This window comes from Anabas testudineus, chromosome 1, assembly GCF_900324465.2.
Source record: "Anabas testudineus chromosome 1, fAnaTes1.2, whole genome shotgun sequence".
NCBI classification, from domain to species: domain Eukaryota; kingdom Metazoa; phylum Chordata; class Actinopteri; order Anabantiformes; family Anabantidae; genus Anabas; species Anabas testudineus.
Window position 1 is genome coordinate 8419082 of NC_046610.1, and position 20583 is coordinate 8439664.

The following is a 20583-nucleotide window of genomic DNA, read 5'->3' on the forward strand; positions in this document are numbered from 1 at the left end:
AATTTATTATTTAGTTTGGTGTGAAAAAGGCTGTAGAAGTGCTTGGTATTTAGGGTTACGTCAATTTAACAAATGACCTTAAAAGCAAACTGCAGGTTTGTTTGTTTTCTTGTATACCAAAGGCTGAAAGTAAAGTAGTCAAACTATGCATTGTTTTATGTAATTGCATGAGTCATGGTTAAAAACCAAGCATAGTTTCTATCACTTATGGCAGAGTTGGTGCCCCCATCTGAAAGAGTTATATTAGCTCCCCACTGAGAAAAACATTCAAGTGGAAACACATCAGAATTTCCTTACATTAGAATTTGATGCACAAGAGGCTAAACAAATCCAAAATACCCATTTAAATATATTTCTTCTAGAGCTATAGCAAGATGAGTAACCATAACTTTGGCCCTGATTTACTGTGGATTTTTTTAGTTTTAAATACACGTCAAACTGAGATTTGCACTCCTTGTCTCGTTAGAGTTAGTGTTAGGATTTATAAAAATACTTGTCCTAATGTGGCATTGGAATTTACAAAGATAGAAAAAGACAGAAAAAAGCGTGAAAATATGTGGCTGTTTGATTTTAGGATGACTGTTTATTATCAAGCCCACAACTCCAGAGAGATTAATCGACACGATTTGGAGAGCAAGTGTCCAAATATTATGAAGCGCACGCGAACTGTAGCTTAATGAAATATGCAGTGACACCAAGTCAGGCTTTTATAAAGATGTCGTGGATCCTTTCCATATCAGACCACATGTTTCTGAGTAACTGTGTTCATGTTTTGCTTTAATGTGCAGTAGAATATAGTTGAGAGGATTTTATAAAAAACAAGTTTGGCAATCAATGTGGAAAGGTCAGCCAGATCACAGAATATGAAAATGTCTCTGTACTGTACATATGTAGCTATATGGTAGAAAACAGAAGGGTCAACACACTTGCTGTGCACCTAGGAACAACTTTGGGAACCTAACTTCAGTGTTTTAGCGTCGTCTGCTCTACTTTAAATGAGCTTTTTTCCCTTTTTCCCCTGTGTTTCTATAATATATAACTGATAACTGATTGTCACTCACTCATTCACTCTTTCTTGCCATTTCTGTGAGCCCTTTGTCTACCGAAAGCATCCAGAATTGTCTGTGGTTCCTAAAGACTTTCCCCCTGGTTTATATTGTATGGAGAAAAAAGATCAGGAGCCTGTCAGAGAGTTCTTTGATCTGAGCCTGTGTGACGACTTCACAGTGATCCCATCAGAAGCACAAAAAGTGTCCATGCCTGTGCAAATCTCTGCCAGCTGATGACTAACCTCGCGGCTTCTCTTTTTTCCTTCAGTCTTTCCTCTGTCTTTCTGCCCTAATGTCTCAGGCGCTTTCTTCTTTTCCTTCTTGTTTCTATCAGTTTTTGTCAGATACGTTCAGGTGGCTAGTACTGTGTATACTACAACACAGTTTATAAATAGCAGGAGGCATAATTTTATCTTTTGCTAATATTTAAAAGATATTTGGTTCCTTAAATGAGGATCTGGTTTATTGAATCTAAAAACATGCATGTTATGATTTAACACTCTGGCTTATCCACTTGTTGAATGTAATGTGTTTATTTGAGAATAACCAAGTAAAAGTATCCTGTAATTCACAGTGGCACACAACATATATTTTCAGTGACCTTGGGTGATAAATTACATCTTTAAATGTTGTGGCTAGATTTTATGGCATCGTGTGACATTAGGTATTTGATGGTGACAACAGAAAAATTGGTTTAGTTTCTTTCCCTGTGTTTGTATGAGTTCTGTGCTTTGTACAGTACTTCTGTGAGTGATAAGGGAGGGGGGATGTCAGGGCTTGGCATTTTTAGGTAGAGCTCTTTTTTTCTTCCTTTTCCTTTCTCTGGAAACATGATAGGTGCTGGGAAAGTGGCCCACTGCCTTACAGCACACACAGACATGCATATGTGTATAGAGACCAACATCAGCACACATGTGAACCGAGAAAGTACATTTTTGATGCGCTTGTTCACACATTTTCCTGCTGTCTCCCAAACCCGAATGGACCCAGCTGCTCACTCTATAGAGGGCTCAAAGAAAATCATCGCAGGCAACTAATTGCCTCGCAGGCCCCCGCATCTGTGCGGCAGATAGCAGAACTGATGTAGTCACAGAGCAGATGTGTTTGCGTGTGCGTGTGTGTGTGTGTTTATGTGTGTGTGTGTGTATGTGTGTGTGTGTGTGTGTGTGTGTGTGTTTAGCAGAACCATCTATGTGTTCAGACACGAACCATCAATATTGCATGTGGAGTTATTGTTGTAGAGCCACTCCTGAAGACTACTAATATTGCACGAATGAGGAAGTGAAATTTGCTCTACTTTCAGCTGATTGGTTAAAGGAAATATCTGCAAAAACCTGATTGGATAATATTTGCAACCTTCTTTTACATATCTGTTTTGTTGTGAATGTTTTATAGACTATTATAGGAAACTATTTATTAATTCTAGTTGCGGTATGAGTATGTAGTACTTTGGATTGTAGTTTTGATAAAAATCAAATGGATACCAGAAATGAAAAAGCTATGTGCAGCAGGAAAAAAAAAAAAAAACTATTGAGGAGGGTGGTGTGACAGCTCCAGCAACAAATTGAAAACAGAAATAGATTAATACATTTTGAAAAACAGTTGTACTTGTCATTGATGTATTTGTAAAATTTAAAAATGTTATTAACATTTGGAATCTGCAGATTGGAGCTTTCTAACAGTGCATAAATAGATCTTGACATTGCAAAATAGTAAGATACGTACATGTAACTGCTTTTGGACTATTGGACTGTTAATGTAATATGCTATTGGGACACAGTTTAGGGAGAACTGGCAAACTACAGTAATTAAAAGATTAAATTATCCCACACAATTGTGAAATTTAAATGAATGTGTACAAATTACAACCTAATATTAACAGGTCACTTTTATTGCACTAGCTAAGCATTTAATTGGCTGCAATCATGCATTTGGAAACTATTCAAAACTTAATACTATAGTCTACACAATTCATTGTGTCCCTTATGACTATACAATATGTATGCAGTATTCACTGTAACGCTAAAAGCTTCAGTGTTGCTTCTTTTATTCACTCAGCCACACATTAATTCACACATATACAGTTGAATGAACTACTATATATGTATATACATACTATATATGATACTATACTGTACACTCTATATCTCTGTTATCTGCATAATGTGTTTTTTTTTTTAAATTGAGCACTGTAGCTTAAAAGAAATCCTGTCAACGTTCACATTGTGTTTCCAAAAAAGTTTTAGCCAAAGGTCAGGTAGAAAAGTATTCTGGAAAGAATAGCATCATCTTTTACTAAAGGTCAGTGTCAAAGCCTGGACTATGCAGTGATAAAACCCCCACTGAGAAGACACTGGTAACTTCTAATTAGAGGGGTGATGACGGCTACCCAGGGTTAGCTGAAGTGGCTGAATGGATGGTCACTCAGTCAAGGAAAACCACCCTAGTGTTATGTAGCAACCAGTCCCATATCATTAAGCTCTCCCTAAAGTGTCAAACTGCTGGGGCTGCACCCCTCCCCCGTCCCCTGCTCGCTCGGCCAAACTCTCATGGTCGCCTGGGATGACCTTCGGCTGCAGCTGCCAATCAGAAAGAGTCATGGCAGCAAGAGGTCTCTGAGAGAGGAACATATTGATTTTCCAGTTAGAGGCTAAGTAGTGTGTGCTATAGGACTAACGGACAGCCCAAGCAGGTATGTCATTATCAATGAGACCATGAGAACAGATCCCCTCACTCTCACTCATTCATATTGGCTTCCTTCCCTCCCTCCGTCTCTCCTTCATGCCGTCACACCATCCATTCTCTCCACTTTCGTTGTCCGCACTGACAGAGTGCATCCGGAGGTGGTCAATAAATCGCTCAGCCACACCACGACAACAGCTAGCAGAGTGATGGGTTGGGATGACCTTCCTTCTCTCTCTTTCCTTTATCTTTCACTGTCTGGCCTTCCCCCTTAGTTTACAGGTACAGTAATTATAGCACCTGGAAGACATGAAATGTTTCCTTACCAGAGACAGACTTGTTAGCATCACAGCTGTTGTGCTCCTCTTGGATATTCCCCCGTCTCTGAATCCTCAACATTCAGGTTCAGTTAATCTCGAACATCATTCCCTTGTGGCCCACTCTGGCTCATCCAGTCATCAGGAAACTCAATTATTATCATACTGCTTCTCTCATTTTGCCTCACTGCTTATGTCAAGTTGCTCTCCGGGCCTTGGGAGCTGCTCAACATAAAGACATGTGCAAACAATTAGGAATGATTTAAGCCAATTAGAGGAGATAAGGCCAAATAAAGGTTTAAAGCTTCCTGAAGTGTATTTGTGTTCCCCAGTAGAGCAGTAAAGTCGTGTTACGTTCTTTACTCTCCTTTGTCTCTGTGTCCCTCAGACACAATGCATATGTACCCTCCCTCTATTTCATTATAGTTTCTTGTCTATCAGTTGTATTCTGTCTTCTCTGCTCGTTGTTAGAGTGAGGCTAAATCAGCGATGATTAATTCATTCTGTGGGGATGAGGTCAGAGCCTCTGTGGCCAGATGTGCAGTTTAAGAGTGATGGAGAACGACTTGTTGAGGATGGGCTTTAAAGGTTTGGAGAACCTGATATAGTGAATCTTTCCTTTGCTTATCACATCCTTTCTACTCACTTTTTTGTTGTCAGGCAACAGCCTTATAGTTTTTTTTTTTTTGTTTTGTTTTTTTGCATTTTTAATATTTATTTGATAGTTCTTCAATAGAGACAGGAAACATGGGGATTGGTAGAGGGTGTGACATGCAACAAATGTCCTCACCTAGAATCGAACCTGGGACATTGAGGTTACATGGGATGTGCACAAACCATTAAGCTACCATTGGGCTCCAAATGGTCGAGATTTAAGATTTTTATTTATCTGTTTATCTGTCTATTTTTTGTTTCAGCTGTGCAAGCAGTGTGGCTCAAAGGATGGCAGTGTTGTTCTGTTTGTTGTTTGGTCCAAAACTTTGTTCTTATATGGATCAGTGCAACATTCGGAACAGATATTTGACTGTCTTTGGTGATCAGCTAATTTTCTACTACTGTTATATATTGCTACTAATGTTATCAATGAGAGAGACTTTAAAGAGATGCAGTATATGAATGTGAAGTGGTGCATTTTAATCTGTGAGAACTGAACTTTGAGCTAGCTCATGTGAAATGTGAACTTTCTCATCACTACTCATAGAGCTACTATAGCCTATAGCTACTAACACCATTCTGTTTGATAATTATGCCCTACACTTTATTTCCTAATTTGCTGATCAGCTAGTTTCAGTTCAGAAATTAGATAATTGATGATCAGATAGTTTCAGTTCAGTTAGATTTTTTTTTTTTTACGACGAGATTAAAAAAACATGATTTTGTGCAAAACAGGCTGATGAGTCTCTGCAGTGAGCAGTAACCAGGTAGGACAGGTTGAGGAAAGGCAATTGCCACATTGGTGATCACATAAAGAACCATTAGAGACCGTGTCATCTTGCCACCTAATGATGACTAATGTCTCCTTTCCAACTGCTTTCCCTCACACCCATACACACACAAACATTTACTCCATCTCTCTCACAAATAAACATGCTTGCACTTTCTCTGTCCCCCTGTTTGTGACCTGACTTTGGACCCTAACACAACACAGCACAGACCACTGTGGCTGAGACCTGCCTCACACTTAACCAAGCACCTCCAGACAAAGAGCTGCCCACCCCCCCCTTGCACCTGAGCCTAGCCCCTCCATCATGCTCCATCTCTGGGCTTGACTGGGCCAGTCAGGGGGCAGGTGCCTCCCCTCCCTTCCTTTGATTGATCCTCTCTCTCCATCATTTATTCCCTTCATCTGTCTCTGACACACGTGTCAAAGGCAACACACCAGCCTGATGGATAGGCCTGTTTATGGATGCCAGTCTGCCTGGTAGGTTACTGATATTACAATCAGCACCTGTGTACCTGCTGTTCACACAAGCCTCCGTTATTCAGCTGAGGTCAGTGAAACACCAAGCTCCAATTGAGAGATCGATGTCCAGTTCAGCATATTAGTGCAGCATTAAATGTGGTCTTGTTTTGTTCAGATGATAAAACCAGATCCAAATGCCATAGAATTGGAGTAAATTTCAGAATTTTCTTTAAATGGCATTAATTAAAAGAAATCATGTTGACTGCAACCTATTTGTTTTAGCTGTTAATTCCTTAAATATATGAAAAGCAGTTATTTCCAGCTGTATTTGTTTTTGTAAGGTAAACTACTAGTAACACTGATGAATACTCTGTGCAAAGACATCTTGTGCTGGAGAGCAGAATGTTACATTACTGAATGCTGGTGCCTTTGTTGCCATTATGTTTAATGACCCATCCAGTCTGGTTGAAATGGCACATCCATAGGGACAGCAGATTACTTACTCATCCAAGACTCCTTCCACCAGACATCAGCACAACAGAGATTTTACTCCTGCTCTGTAGCATAAGGAGCCTAAAATAAGGTGGAGTATAATATACAATTAAATCAGACAATAAAAAGGTTTTGTTTTGCTGTTGGTCACGTCTCTAAACGACTAGATAACATAAAATAAAAGATGATGCACAATTCTTTTTTGCACCATGGATTTAATTTCCGTTTGTTTAATAGCTCAAATGAAATTAGTTTCACTCCAGCAGTCACACTCAGTCGGTATCATAAAATGAAATGAAAAGCAAAGTTAAATTGTAAATCGTCTCATTGCAATTTAAAGAGACTCTACCTCTACTTGTGCTGATTTAAGTTTTTATATTTGCAGTGGAACAAATGGCAACATCTAATGTGAAAGAGGTTGCTTGTGTAGTAGTGAACAACTCAGCAGTTACCTTCATCTGACATTTTAGATTTACAATTTAAAACAAATTTAGCATCAAACTGCTGACAGACAGTGGGAATCTAGCTGTTAAACATAGTGTAACATTTTAGAGTCAAATTTGGAGTCAAATATGTCCCTTAGGATATCAGGGTATCAAAAATGAGCTGCAAGGAGAGCGAGTATTGGTATCTGTCATGTGGTCGAGGAAAATCCAAATAACTTCAGCAAGTTAATGAAGTTATGTGTGATTTGTCAAAAGACATGCAAAAAGCCTTTGAGTTGGAAGAAACGAAAAGACAATCAACTTTAAACAGTCAAGTGGGTACAATAGATGTATAGATAAAAGAAATTAAGATTAGGAATAGCAACCACAAGTAGAATCAAGTAAAACGAGAGATTTCACTTCCTTAAATCATTGGATGTCTATGAACTATCTATCAACTATCTTGTGACCTGACAGTCTAAATACTGTTGTATTACTGTTGTACTTTTGTAATTTAATTACTGTAATACTGAAGATGCTTACTAATTCATTTTAATACAGTTCAATCTACAACTGTTATAACTCTCAGATTGTTTATCATTGATAAACCTGTATCTCCAAGTCATCTTCAGATTCTCAAAAGTCTCCACTGATCTTCCTTTATTCAAATCTTATTCTCTCCCTCTCCTTTTGCTTCAGACAACCAACCTCAAATTCCCCAAGAAGTGTGTACTTTTAACCCCACACCCACTTAAGCTGGTGACAATAGCCGGATTAGAAAAGAATTTACTTCAGTGAAGCCTTGCACCAACCCTAAAAAAAAGCCTAACTATCACTAAATAGCAAAATGGGAGGCTAAAGGAAAGCGGGGAGAATGCGATAGGAGCCGGTCAGCGATCTAAACCTGTCTGATGTTTGCCACAGCAGCTTATATGGGAGTGGGAGGCTAACAGCAGCAAGTCTTTTACAGCTCCTATTTTGCAAAGGAGGCTCTGAGCTGTCTCCTTGATTTTCTGAAAATCATTGAAAAGCATATACATTCGTTTTCACCTTTTACTGATGTGCAGGAGTTTACGGATAAGCTCGACAAATCAAGGAAGTATTTAGCTCTTCTTGTATAATCTCAACAGATTGCAAGCAATAACATAAAGGTCTTATTTCTGGCTGCAAGTGTCTTAGCTTTAGTAGTTTTTAGTATATGTGCATTATATATGAAAGCAGCCTTTTCTGGCTAATTCTACTTACTGTGGTATTGTCTAACTGAAGAGTAGTATTACTGCACCCTATGAATCTGTACCATGATATTTTTATTTGTGACTCTAACTTGTCTGAAGTCAAGCTAGAATCAAACTTGAATTACTTTGCAATGGGAGATTTCAATGATAAATGTTTTGAAAGTGGATGATAATGCAAAGACAGCAGAGGGGATCTTTGTTGCGTTTTGTGGATGTCTGCTGCATTTTACACCCCTTTTCCCTTCATTTATCGAGCCTTATCCCTCTTTTGTTCCTCGTCTCATTTGAGCCACCAAGTCTGCCCTTTGTGGCCTCAGCCTAAGCTGTGAGGGGGCTAAAAAAAGGATGCACAGATCTTTTAATATATATAAAAAAAAAAAAGCAGTCATCCTTTCGGTATTCCTTAATGCTATCTCTGTATAATTTGCCAAATACAAAAAAAAAAAACTTTGCTGAAACTACAAAAAAATAAAAATAAAAAGCCACATTCACACTCTTCTACTGAGGTAACAAATGCCATATTTATGTATTAGTCTTTGTATGACTATTTTGGTGTTTTAATATGTGCCAGGGCCCTTCTGAGGCTCTTGTCCTCATAACTTATGCCCAGAGGCTGAATGTCTAATGTGGTAATGCACTGAAGTCTTCACTTCTCTACCAATTAACTCTGAGGCCACTGCAGAATTTCCCTAAATCCATACAAGACTGTTTTTTTGTTCCCACTTCAAAAAGGCTAACCAGCCAAGAAAAGGAGTGGAGAAAAGGCTAACCTATTAGCAAACATTGAAAAGGGACAGAAAGTTTAGACTAAGTGGCCCCAAAGATCATTTCAAAGGGACTTTCTTCAGGAAGTGTAAACTCTTACTGGGTGACATTTGGGACTGAATGCTTTGAGCCGTTAGGCTTCATAACCTTACACTCACTGGAAGCTGGGCTTGTTTATTTTGCTTTAATTCTCTCACACTCCAGCGCAGCTTCTTAGTTGTGTTTATTTTGTTTGACCTTGTAGTTAGTTTTACTTCTCCCTGAGGCAAATAGAGCTTTATGTGTGACTGGTGATTACATCTTGAATTAGTTACATGATGGTGCAACAATTGTTCCTATCGATCATTCGTGGACAACAATGATCTTGTATTCACCAATTATCACTTATATTGAACACATTGACAATGCCTCTAGTATTTTTTCACTATTGTCTGTTCTTTCGTATTCATAAACTCCAGATAACTAGCTATAGAGATAAAATACTGTATATGCTGTCTGCTTATTAACAGATGCTGTATTTTTATCTTTTAAATGTTTCTGTAGTGCTGTGTTTAAACTGTTTTGGAAAAGTGCCTATTGGCTTTCTTGCCAAATGTTAGATGAGATCTTCAATACCACTCTCATACTGTCTGTCCAGTAGAGTGGCAGCCGGATGGCTTAGCTGAAGAGAACAACTGCAAAAGCTAAAGTGCTAGACTGACCCAGGCCTAAAACTTCATAATTATATATTGTACGTTTTATACACAAGCTGAAATATAAATATGACTATTTGTAAAGACATTGAAAGGTTAGGTGTGGGACTACAATCGGGTATAAATTTTCCATATTTTGTACTCTCACTGCTTATCATTTTTTTTGAGACTTTTTGGAGCACATGACCAGGCAGTGATAGTATTGTGGCTAGTTCAACGGATCAACCGTTGTTCTGCAGAGCCACAGAGGTTTGACGAAAACTGCTGGAGTGTGAAATTAGAGTCATGTGAGTGTGGAGTCCTGTGGTTGCACTGTCTTAAGGTCATGTGATTCCAGGTTGTTTTGATGAGGGAGAGTTCCTTTCTTCTTGAATGACTTTTTTTTTTTTGGAGCTCAGTCTCACAACTCATACACACTAATGGACGGTGTAGTAGATACTATTTTCAAGGCATTATTACACCTTGTGTTTTTTTTTTTTTTTCACTTTTATCTTTACAGTAGCAATAGTCCTTGTTACTCCCTCCCTCCATCTTTTCTTTCTGCCTATCACTCAATCTCCGAAGCAAAATCTGTCTTAATTGGCTCCAGAGGGCTTGTGGAGGCTTTGTGTCAACGGTGATGAGAGTCCTGATTGGTCCAGAGGCACCAGCAGCCAACAGAGCCTTGTTAGTGTGTCAGGGCCTTTTGCTTGCTCGTTAGTCCGATGAACTCATTTACTGATGGGGGGTGACAAGACCTCGTTTACCAGTGTGGAACAGAGGATGGTGGGGGCTAAGACAAAGGAGGAAGGAGAAGAACAAGCATATGGATAAGGAACAGGGAGAATGGAGAGTAAGACTATAAGACCTATAAGCTATAAGCATTTTTGTAGTTGCATAAAATTAGTGTCAGAAAGCTCTTTAAATGTCTGCTTGTGTTTGTCTGTGCTTTCTTGCTGCTGGTGCCTTGGTCCATTGAAACTTGATTCTGTGGTCAGTGAAGTGAGAAAAGTCATAACCAGCATGACACTGATGCAACTACAGTATATGCAGTGGTTTACTCTGTATTTGCTACTTTTGAATGAGAAAAAGTGAAAAAGAGTCTTGTGTAATTAATGCCAATCTTAGGAATCTACACTCTTTGCATAGTTTGCATGTATGTGGCAATGAGGAGTGGGTTGTCAAGAGTTGGTGGTAGATAGCCTTTGGAAAATTAAAAGCAATATGCAACTCTACATGCTGATAAGTCCACAGGTTTTTTTTTTTTTATATGAATTGCATCAAGTTCTCTCAATACAGCTTGTCCCTCGTCTCCATTTTGATGTTGATGGATCACCTCTCTTCCTCCCGCTCATTAATTTCATCACCTTATCTCCCACACCACTTCATTTGACCAAAAGGTAATAATAAATCCCTCATCCATTATCCTTTAACTGAGGCAGCCATGCGGAAATACTTAATAACAGGCAACAAATTGAACTTCAATCACCTCATATTCCTTTCATGGATACATAGCACAATAAACTGAGGGAGCATATGTGTATATACATTCCACTTATCTCATATGGTTTATGGACAATTTTAAACATTTCTATTATATATAAAATGTCACTGGTGTTTAAATGAGACTTTTTCATATTTTATGACAAATAAGGATTTACTATATAGGTGATTGGCAGCAGCTTCTATCCTCTTCAACTCAAGGGTCTTATCAGCCCAAAAACACACACACACCCTTGGCCGTCTGACAGCAAAGGTAGTTGAAAGCCTCATCTATCTTGAACCTTGCTACTGATAGTTTGCCCGTTGCTTCCTTAACTCTTTCCTAATTCAATGCAGCTCCAATTAAATTTCATCTGTGTCACCATGTTCTTCCAGTTGACTTTACCCGTGTTTCTATAGAGGCAGTGGTTGGTAAAGGAGACTGGAAAGGGTGATAGAGAGGGTTCACTGCCAAGGAATGGCTGCAAGATTCAGTAGTGACTGTGTGTGTGTGTGTGTGTGTGTGTGTGTGTGTGTGTGTGTGTGTGTGTGTGCGTGCGTGCGTGCGTGCGTGCGTGCGTGCGTGCGTGCGTGCGTGTGTGTGTGTGTGTGTGTGTGTGTGTGTACGGTTACACATTGTAGCCACAGTCGCCCGGTCCTTCTTCATGTGTCCCTCTTCATTCCGCAGTCTTTTGGGTATCTGACAAAGACAAACGACAGTGCTTCAGAAATGAGCAGCAGCCCAGTGCACAAACAGGTTGAAAGAGGCGGAGGGAGAGATGTAGAGGGAGAGACGGAGAGAAAGAAATGCAATCAAGACTAGTTCCTTTGTTTTCTGTTTGGCTGTGCTGTCTCGTGTGATGCTTTAAAATTGATCTCAGGATGCAGCAGACCTGAATCTATGGACATTGTTCCACTTGAAAGGAAACATCAATAAAACCTTGATTTATACTCAACCCATCATGCTGACAGATAAGTTTCTGATGCATTTGTTCTTCCTGTATCACTCCTTATCATCAGTTTGTATTTATTTTTAACATTTCTATCCACACATTAAAATTCACATGTGATGCAAGATCTGGAAGAGTCTTGTGCTTCTGTGGCATTACCACCTCTTTGAGCCTGACTGATCCAGCTCCAACATTACTATTTATCACGCAGGAAGCTGGTGTAGCCATAACTCCAGCGTGGACAATAACCTCAGCACCATTGTAATTTGTCCAGACGTGGTCAGAACAGCTGGAGCATTATAGGATGGATAGTTTGTCATGTTCCTTGTCATCCACTCTGGTTTTTTCATCTGCAAGGGAGAGGGTGCTGCCGATAGGGACAATGATCTTGGGAATGCAGAATGCGCTGTTACTGCGTTCCAGGAGATTCATTGGTCCAGGGAAAAATATGATATTTGGCTGCCGCTGCTACTGTCATATCTATCTGTGGAATCAGGCAGTGCAACTTCATCATCACAGCCCGGGGTATCTTCTTGACATCCACTGCGAGCTCTATGAGTACACTCCTGGGGATGAAATGAGTCAACCACTCCCTTTTAGAGGTGAAAGGTTATTCTGCAAGCATTCATTCATCATACATCTGAAGACAGGAATTTCATTTTTGATCAGATAGTGTAAGAGAAGCTCTAGTATTAAATTATGGTTGGGAAAGACGCATACCAAGATTTCTGTGAGAGATCTTGACATGGTAATCAGATAGCAATCTGTCAGATCAAAACTAATTAGATATCTTAACCTGTTTGGCATCTAACTATGACATGTCCCTATCAGTCAGTGTATGCAGATTACTATACAGTTAAAATTCTAATATACCAAATCATATGTAGAGAAGTTATTTACCTAAACCGCTGTTTATATTTGCTTTTTTGGTGACAGTTAGAGGATAACACAGTGTATGAGAAGTATGATTTTCTGCCCACTACCAGCTAACTTAGCATATGGAAATTGCAGGAAACAGTTAGCCTGTTAGCCAATATCTGCCTAATCATAGATCTAAAGCCCACATATTAATAAGTTATATTTTTCTTATTAAATCTCTGTAGAACCAGACCTTCTGATATCTGTGTAGACCTATGCTTGCTGGCTAACTAATGACTAATCAAATAAGCATATTTCTCAAAATGTCAAACTCTTACTGAATGTAAGTGGAGGCATCAGTAACACCCTAATTTGTTTATTATAGAAACTGACAGACATTTGTGTTGTTTACTTGTGAGTATACCACCATCATTTTGATGGGTTTTGCTACTGGAATATGCCGACTGGTGTAGTCATCTTGCAAAGAAAGACAGGAATCTGCTGGATGCAGCCCCAACCAGCTTCTCCAAGCCACTAATCCACATTTAATTGAACTCCAGAGACTTTGAAGTGAGTCTGTGATGCAGGCAGATTTTATTCCTCTGAGAGTCAGTGAGGGGAGAGGCTGTCCTCAGCTAAAGATCTCAGCTGGTCCCCTCTGCTGTCCTGTGCCTTTAATGAGCTCCTTTAACTTAACACTAGCCCTAGGTTTTTATCACACATTTGAATATTTTTGATTAATAACACAGCCTCTGCACAATGCTAAAGTGTCCCTTTTTACCTTTTTACCACATCCCTATACACCCTGCCAGCAGGATTCTTTCAAACTAAAAGCAGAAGGTGAAACAAAAGCCTTGTTAACAAAGCAGTGTTAAGTGGGTAAGTACCAAATCTAAATGCTGGATTAGTAGAACTGTGAATCACAGGGGCAGGGCCAAGCATCTGGGTCTGTCAGGCACTGTGACAGCCATCAGAACAAGTTACTCTGACAGCCACAGCAATCTCCACAGGGACAGATTAAGCTCAGCTCATCGGAGCATTTTTAAATCTGGTGTGAGCTAACATAATATTGTTTGACCCCTGTGGCAGTTACTTTCATGGAAATACAGAAAACTGTATAATCAGGCGTTTAGCATAAAATAGGCTCCTTTATGTCATGTCAAACCATTTTAATACATTGAAGCGGTTAATTTTTGTTGCTTGTATTTATTGTAATTTTCTGATATTTATCTTCATCTGTGTGATATAATATAGATTAACTTTTAGTGAACTAAACATTTCCTTCACTCCGTCCAGCTGAATAGCTGCTTTTCTTCGGCTGAAGGAATCTCTTTTTCATTGTGTTTGATCAATAAAAAGCATTAATCGTGCTGTTCAGGCCGTCGTGCCATCACTGTGTGAAAAATGACCTTACCTAACCCGCTGCTTTTCTTGTTCTCTTCCTTTTCTTCTCCTCTCATCTCACCTGTCCCTTTCTGGTCTGTTTCTTCTCTAATTCCACTTGGGTTGCAGATTCTAGCTTATTCAGAAGGTCTTCATGGAAAATGGCTGTTCACAGAGATCCGGGCCATCTTTTCCAGACGCTATCTACTGCAAAACACTGCTCTGGAAATCTTTATGGCCAACAGAAGTAAGACGGCATGTAGCTGGTCCACCTTGTTTAAACTGCAATGGATATAACATGATACAGGAAACATTCTTACAAAGAGTTGTGTGGTACTATGCTGATTCTATGACAGATGGAGAATGGAAAGATAATCCACAATATAACTAGATGTTCCTCTGTGTCTCTCTGCAGCTTCAGTAATGTTCAACTTCCCAGATGCAGCCGCAGTCAAGAAGGTGGTCCACAGTCTTCCTCGTGTTGGAGTGGGCACGAACTTTGGCCTCCCACAAACCAGGTGAGACACTTAGTTACGCATAGACGTGTGCAATAATGCTTTGTGGCATTCGGATTCCTGTCTGTGGATTTCAAACACATTCTGCAGTAAAATATGACTTGTGGTATTTAACAAGGAATATACATTCTCAAATAGACTTCCTTCCCTTCCTGTCACATGCACACATGGGTTGGTCATTGATTTGTCCATCCCTCCAACTCTCTCAACACCTCCCAGACATAATTGGCTTCACACAAACATAGTGGAGTTCATTTATTTATTTCCATCAGTGTGAAGCAAATAGTTGCTTGTCAGCCTGCAGGGCACATCCACCCCAACCCCCCACCCCCCTCAAATCATGTCTGTTCTGTCTGGGAAGCATGAAAGCCGAGCACAACAAACAACTGCTGTCATATGTGTTCCTCCTCTGAAAATCAAGACAAATGAAATTAGTGCCCTGAAAGTCTTTGGAATATTTCAGTTGTATGATACATAATACTGTACGTTGGTAAAGGCACAGTGTTTTAGAAAAACATGGATGCAGATTTTAATAATGGATGACAATTTCAATAGAAACCATGCAAACAATTCCAAAGTACAAATTAATTACATGTTGGCTGCAGTTTTTATATGTTAAAATTTAAATCAAACTTAAAAAAGTTCATACACATGGTAAAGTAGAGCTTTCTGTATCTATGAATTAGTTTGTTTCATCTTTCATATTGTAAAATATTTGTCTTCTTTACCTGATGGGATTAGTGGAATATTTTGGGATGATGTGTGTAGCAGAGATATCAGACTCAGGATCCATGAGAAATACAACAGTGCAATATTAGTTAGCAAAAATTGCTCAATGAGGCAATTAAATTGTGAACAATGGAGGCTATACAATCAGTCTGAGTAAGATGCAGTAATGAGTCAGTGTGGATGTAGTCAAGAGTGTGTGTGTATAACACACAGAGAGAGTTAGGGGAAGTGTGTGTGTGTGTGTGTGTGTGTGTGTGTGTGTGTGTGTGTGTGTGTGTGTGTGTGTGTGTGTGTGTGTGTGTGTGTTGAACTCATTAATCAAACTAGTTTGCAGGCCAGGGACACCTTGCCTCTTTGACCTGAGGGCAGCTGTGCAGGGCAGCTCAGTGCACACACACTAGCTTAGCACAGCAGAATTTTATTTCATGTCCACAGTGATAAAACAACATAGAGACACATTCCATTGTCTACCTAATGTACTTACTGTATAGCTACCTGTAAATGTACTGATTTTACAACATGTTGACAATATAAAAGCCCCTTTGTTTTACTGTTAATGTTTACATTTAGTCATGTCTTTGGGAGATAAAATAAGAAGTTCTCGATGCACATTGTTTCTTAGTTTAAAACAGTGAACCTTATGCTACATTCGTATTTGGAAAGTTGTATTTTCACCTCTGAGAGGTCTAATGACTATAATCTCACACCATGACAGTGATTAATTCCATAATTTTCTTTTGTTTTAATTGCATTTGGGGTCATTTGTTTTTGTCCTACAGCATACATCAGGCTCTAGGGCCTGTTATGCGTGTGTAAATAATTGTATTGAACCCAGTTTATTGCGTATTTGTCTTCTTAATTAGCAAGAGTGAGAGTTCAATCAATTTTTCATAAAATGACATTTGCATTGCAGAGGTCTAATAAAGCCAGAGGATTTTTTTTTCCAGTTTGAGTTTTGTTCTTGTGATGTTGGGAGTGGCTTTGTTGCTGCATGCTAAAAAAAAACATGGAAACTCTACAGGTATTTAATATCTGTCTCTTTTTGCTTCTATAGACGTATCTCTCTGGCCACACCAAAGCAACTATTCAAAGCATCCAACATGACCCAACGCTGGCAACGTCGTGAAATCTCCAACTTTGAGTACCTAATTTTTCTCAACACCATCTCTGGTGAGAACCATCTCTGGTCATCCACCACCTGTGTGGAGTTATTAGAGGAAATGTACACACAGTTTCAGTTTCAGAAATCATTTTAAGCTTGAGTTGTTGATTGTCTGTGATCTCTGTCACCTTCCCTTTTCTCACTTTCTTTCCCTCCACCAGGTCGGAGCTTTAATGACCTAAACCAGTACCCGGTCTTCCCGTGGGTCATCACCAACTATGAGTCAGAGGAACTTGACCTCACTCTGCCCAGCAACTTCAGAGATCTGTCCAAGGTAGGAGGGAGGGAGTTGAGATCCAAGAAATGTGAGCATGTGTATGTGAGTGTGCACACATGTTCTTAAAAACCACTTAGTTGCCGTGTTACTGCCATTGTTCATCGTTTAGTGAACCAGCTATTTAATCACCAATGGCTGATTGCTATCTCTACACAGATGTAGTGTTGTTCTTTTCATTGAGTAACTCAAACTAAAGTATTTGGTTTTTCAGATCTAAGACTAAATCTAACTGCAGACGTTAAAAACATGGTCAATTAGGTTTTTAGGATATTTTAACTACTATCTATCTGGTGGCTCATAAAGTTTTCATCTATTGACAAATTCACAAAATCTGGGTTTTTGGGTTACACATTTCCCAAACATTTCGCATGCAACACATTACAGATAATGTGTATGATTAGTTGTTTACTTTCAAAATATAAGGCAATCCTGCTCTGCTGCACTTAAAGTAGATTTAAACTCCTCATGTTCTCCCTCTGCAACTCCCATATTCTGATTTAACATTTTCTATTCATAATTCAAAATGCATAATTGAATTCTTTCAAGTTTGACCTTCTGTAACACCCCAGGAAATAAAGAAATACTCCCTGGTAGCTCCAGGCATCAGGTGATCGAGCTTACAACAATGAAATCTGCCCTGAGATGCTCCTGGCACATAAAGACGAACAGTCTCACTGCTTAAGAGTTTCTCCTATATTATAAGTAGGCATGGAATTATTTCCTCACTCAAACTGTCTCTGTTTTACACACGTGCACAGAAAAAAAGATTAAAAAATACACTCTAAAGCTTGCCAGCTATGCGTAATAATGTCCAGGGTTGGGAGGACAGAGGATTAGTTTTGGAGTGAGATGATCGAGCGACTGTCTGAATGCTGGCACCAAAATTACTAAATAAATCAGCAATAGTAACAAAAAGGCATGTGTTAATGGACAGGGGATACGGTGGAGGAAGTGCAGTCAGAGTTGCACTTAAAGTGCATTCGTTCAGGTCCTGGGGCCATTCCTGTGTGTGCAGAGTCAGAGAGAGGTGGACTAGTGGGACAGAAATGGTACAAAATGATACAGTAAAATTTGATGCATCCCTGTATATTGGATTATCTGGTTTTGTTTATCCTACAAGATTTTTCTGTTCAATTCTGTAGCACTAACCAAATAACAAAGGTTCTGATGCAGGGAATCACACGTTCATTTTTTCCACACTGCCCTGCCACACAGGTTCAAACACCACAGCGGTCAACACCTTGTCCTAGGTTCTCCCCAGTTCTGCTTTCAGTTTTGATCTGCTTCTCTGTGTCTCTATCCTCTGTTTTTATCCCTCCCAGTGTAGCTTTTCCCACTGTATGGGGCTGCATAATTTTGCTGTTTATCTAGCTTCATGTTGCCCAGTAGGCTGAAATGTGACAGTTTTGCCTGGCGCACACACAAACACGCTCACACAAATGCACAAACACGCAGCCCTCAGTCAGTTTCTTTGCCTGTTTTCTGCCTCTTGCTTTTCTCCTTTGCACTGCCTTGGAGTTTGGACAGCTCAGCCTCTGTGCTCAGTCAAGCCTCGCAGCCCCAGGGACTAACTGAATGAAGGGGAGATGGGTGAAAGGAGGAGAGCCGGAAAGACAATCAGAGAGCAAAAAAAAGGAGGGTAGTGTGTATAAAAAAAGAACAACATCATTTGCCTTCTGTTGTGCTCCTTTCTCCTCAGAGTGTAGAGAAGCAGCAAAAAGAGAAGAAGGGGAGGGAGTGGGGCCAATCTTTATTACATCTGTTTTATTCATGTTGTTGACGTGTGTGTGATATCAGTGTATGACCACTGGACCGTGGCAGACTGCAGTGTCTGGAAAAGGGCAAGCAGTACTGTGCAGCCCCCAAATCAACCCTTATGCTCAATTCTGCACTCGTAATCATTTGTTTATTTTTTTGCATCATGTTTTCTGACCTTCACAGTTAGTTCTGTGTTGTATGCATTTGTTTGCATCATTCACCACCAAGAGTTTCCTCTTTTACAGTTTCCTTTCTTCCTCTGTCTCCCTCACTCTCTTTCTTTCTCACCTTCCACATCTCTCTTATCCCCCTCTTATGTCATGTTGGTGGTTGTCTCTTATAGAAACAGGTCATCTGAGAAGCCTCCAGTGACATTGAGAGGCCAAATTGCCGTGTGTGTGTGTGTGTGTGTGTGTCACACACTGTCATCATCCCCAGCACAACACAGGCCACACAGAATTTATGTTCCCTGCTGCCAGAGCCATTCTGACCCGAGGGACTTTTCTTATCATAAACTCTAACCTCAACCTGACATCAAATGCCGACCCCCGAGATAACATTGTAGTCACGATAAGCACACACTAGAACAGACTGCAAGTGTTGTAACATGTATTTTTTCTATTCTGCCATGCTTTCTTATGCCGCAATTCTGCACCATGACACACATTTCCCTACAAAAATACACATGGCCTACATGCAGATAGCTGCAGGATGGATATCATTGGTGAGCTAGGTCATTAAGTTCTACATAGGGCAAAATAAACTTAATTCTTGTTGTTTACAGCTTTGAATAAAACACAACATACAATTAAAAGAATTGATAACTTCCTAACCATAAATTAGATAGTCTACATTTACATGGCAACAGAAATAGTGAGGATTTATGAGCATTCTCTGTTCCTTTGTGCTATAACCTACTACTTACAGCCAGATCAGCTAATGGTGTATTGATTTCGCCATACGCGTCCCATATGTTTATCCCCCAGGCCCTCCGCACCATTTTCACTGTTTAAATAGGACATTATACATAAACACTCCTTTCAAAAGGCTCTTTTGATTTATGACTCAAAGCCCCAGTGATGCTCAAATTGTTGGTAGGCTATTATACTTCATCACCAGTGACCCATTATTGTTTTAAAAGCAAAGTAGCAGTAGGTAATGTTCTTATAATAGTTCACAGGAAGATCCGTATTGTTCTTCAAGGCAGTGTTTTTCTCCATTAGTAAGCTCTGATTTTAAAAGTATTTGTGGTCTCAAACTGAAAATCTCCACAGAGGACACGCACTATTATAATCTTTAACTTAGTTATTTGTTTAACGTATCTGTGATACATAGGTCTAACCTCTTAACACCCAAGCTCTGGTTTCATATGCATTTGTCCAAAATGTGACGTGGTCATATGAGGATGTCTGCATTTATTCTATACATGTAGTATATGTTGTACTGATAATACTATACTCTATATAGTTTTTATCATAAATATAATTATAATTGTTGAGGAATAAACTTACTTACTTTTAATCAATGTAATTATTCCTGATGATGTTTTGTTCTCTACAGTATCTTAAAAGGGCCTTTGTAACACCTGCTCTATCTCTGCTACAGATGAAAAACTGATCAGAGCTAATCGGAGATTAATTCTCCAGTGTTTACCTCTTCAAAGCGGCAGCACAGTTTTGTTCTGTAGCTTGCTCCGTGGTCTAATTAAAACTATGAGATTGGTTCATTTATCTGAGAGCTCATCAGAGCGCTATTCTTTGCCACGACATATTAGGCCAATCTGTAGTGGGGCGGCAGCAGGCGTTCCATCAGCACACTGCCAGGCGCTCTGCTCTGATGTACGGCGCCGTCACCGCCACTCTGTTGTAGCTACTGTAAGCTGAGATTGCTAGCCCCACAGTAATTTACAGCAGTAAACAATGTCGGGCTC

At 39.6% G+C, this 20583-nt stretch overlaps 1 protein-coding gene across 3 annotated transcripts in view; it reads left to right on the forward strand.

Annotated features, from left to right (window-relative positions):
• The window catches only part of lrba (LPS responsive beige-like anchor protein), a 160660-nt gene that overhangs the window by 101819 nt on the left and 38258 nt on the right, over window positions 1-20583 (forward strand). For all 3 annotated transcript variants that reach the window (XM_026359540.1, XM_026359538.1, XM_026359539.1), the window contains exons 40-43: window positions 14342-14459; window positions 14628-14730; window positions 16511-16626; window positions 16780-16892. In XM_026359540.1, coding sequence (XP_026215325.1) covers window positions 14342-14459; window positions 14628-14730; window positions 16511-16626; window positions 16780-16892 — 450 coding nt within the window. The remainder of the gene's footprint in view (window positions 1-14341; window positions 14460-14627; window positions 14731-16510; window positions 16627-16779; window positions 16893-20583) is intronic.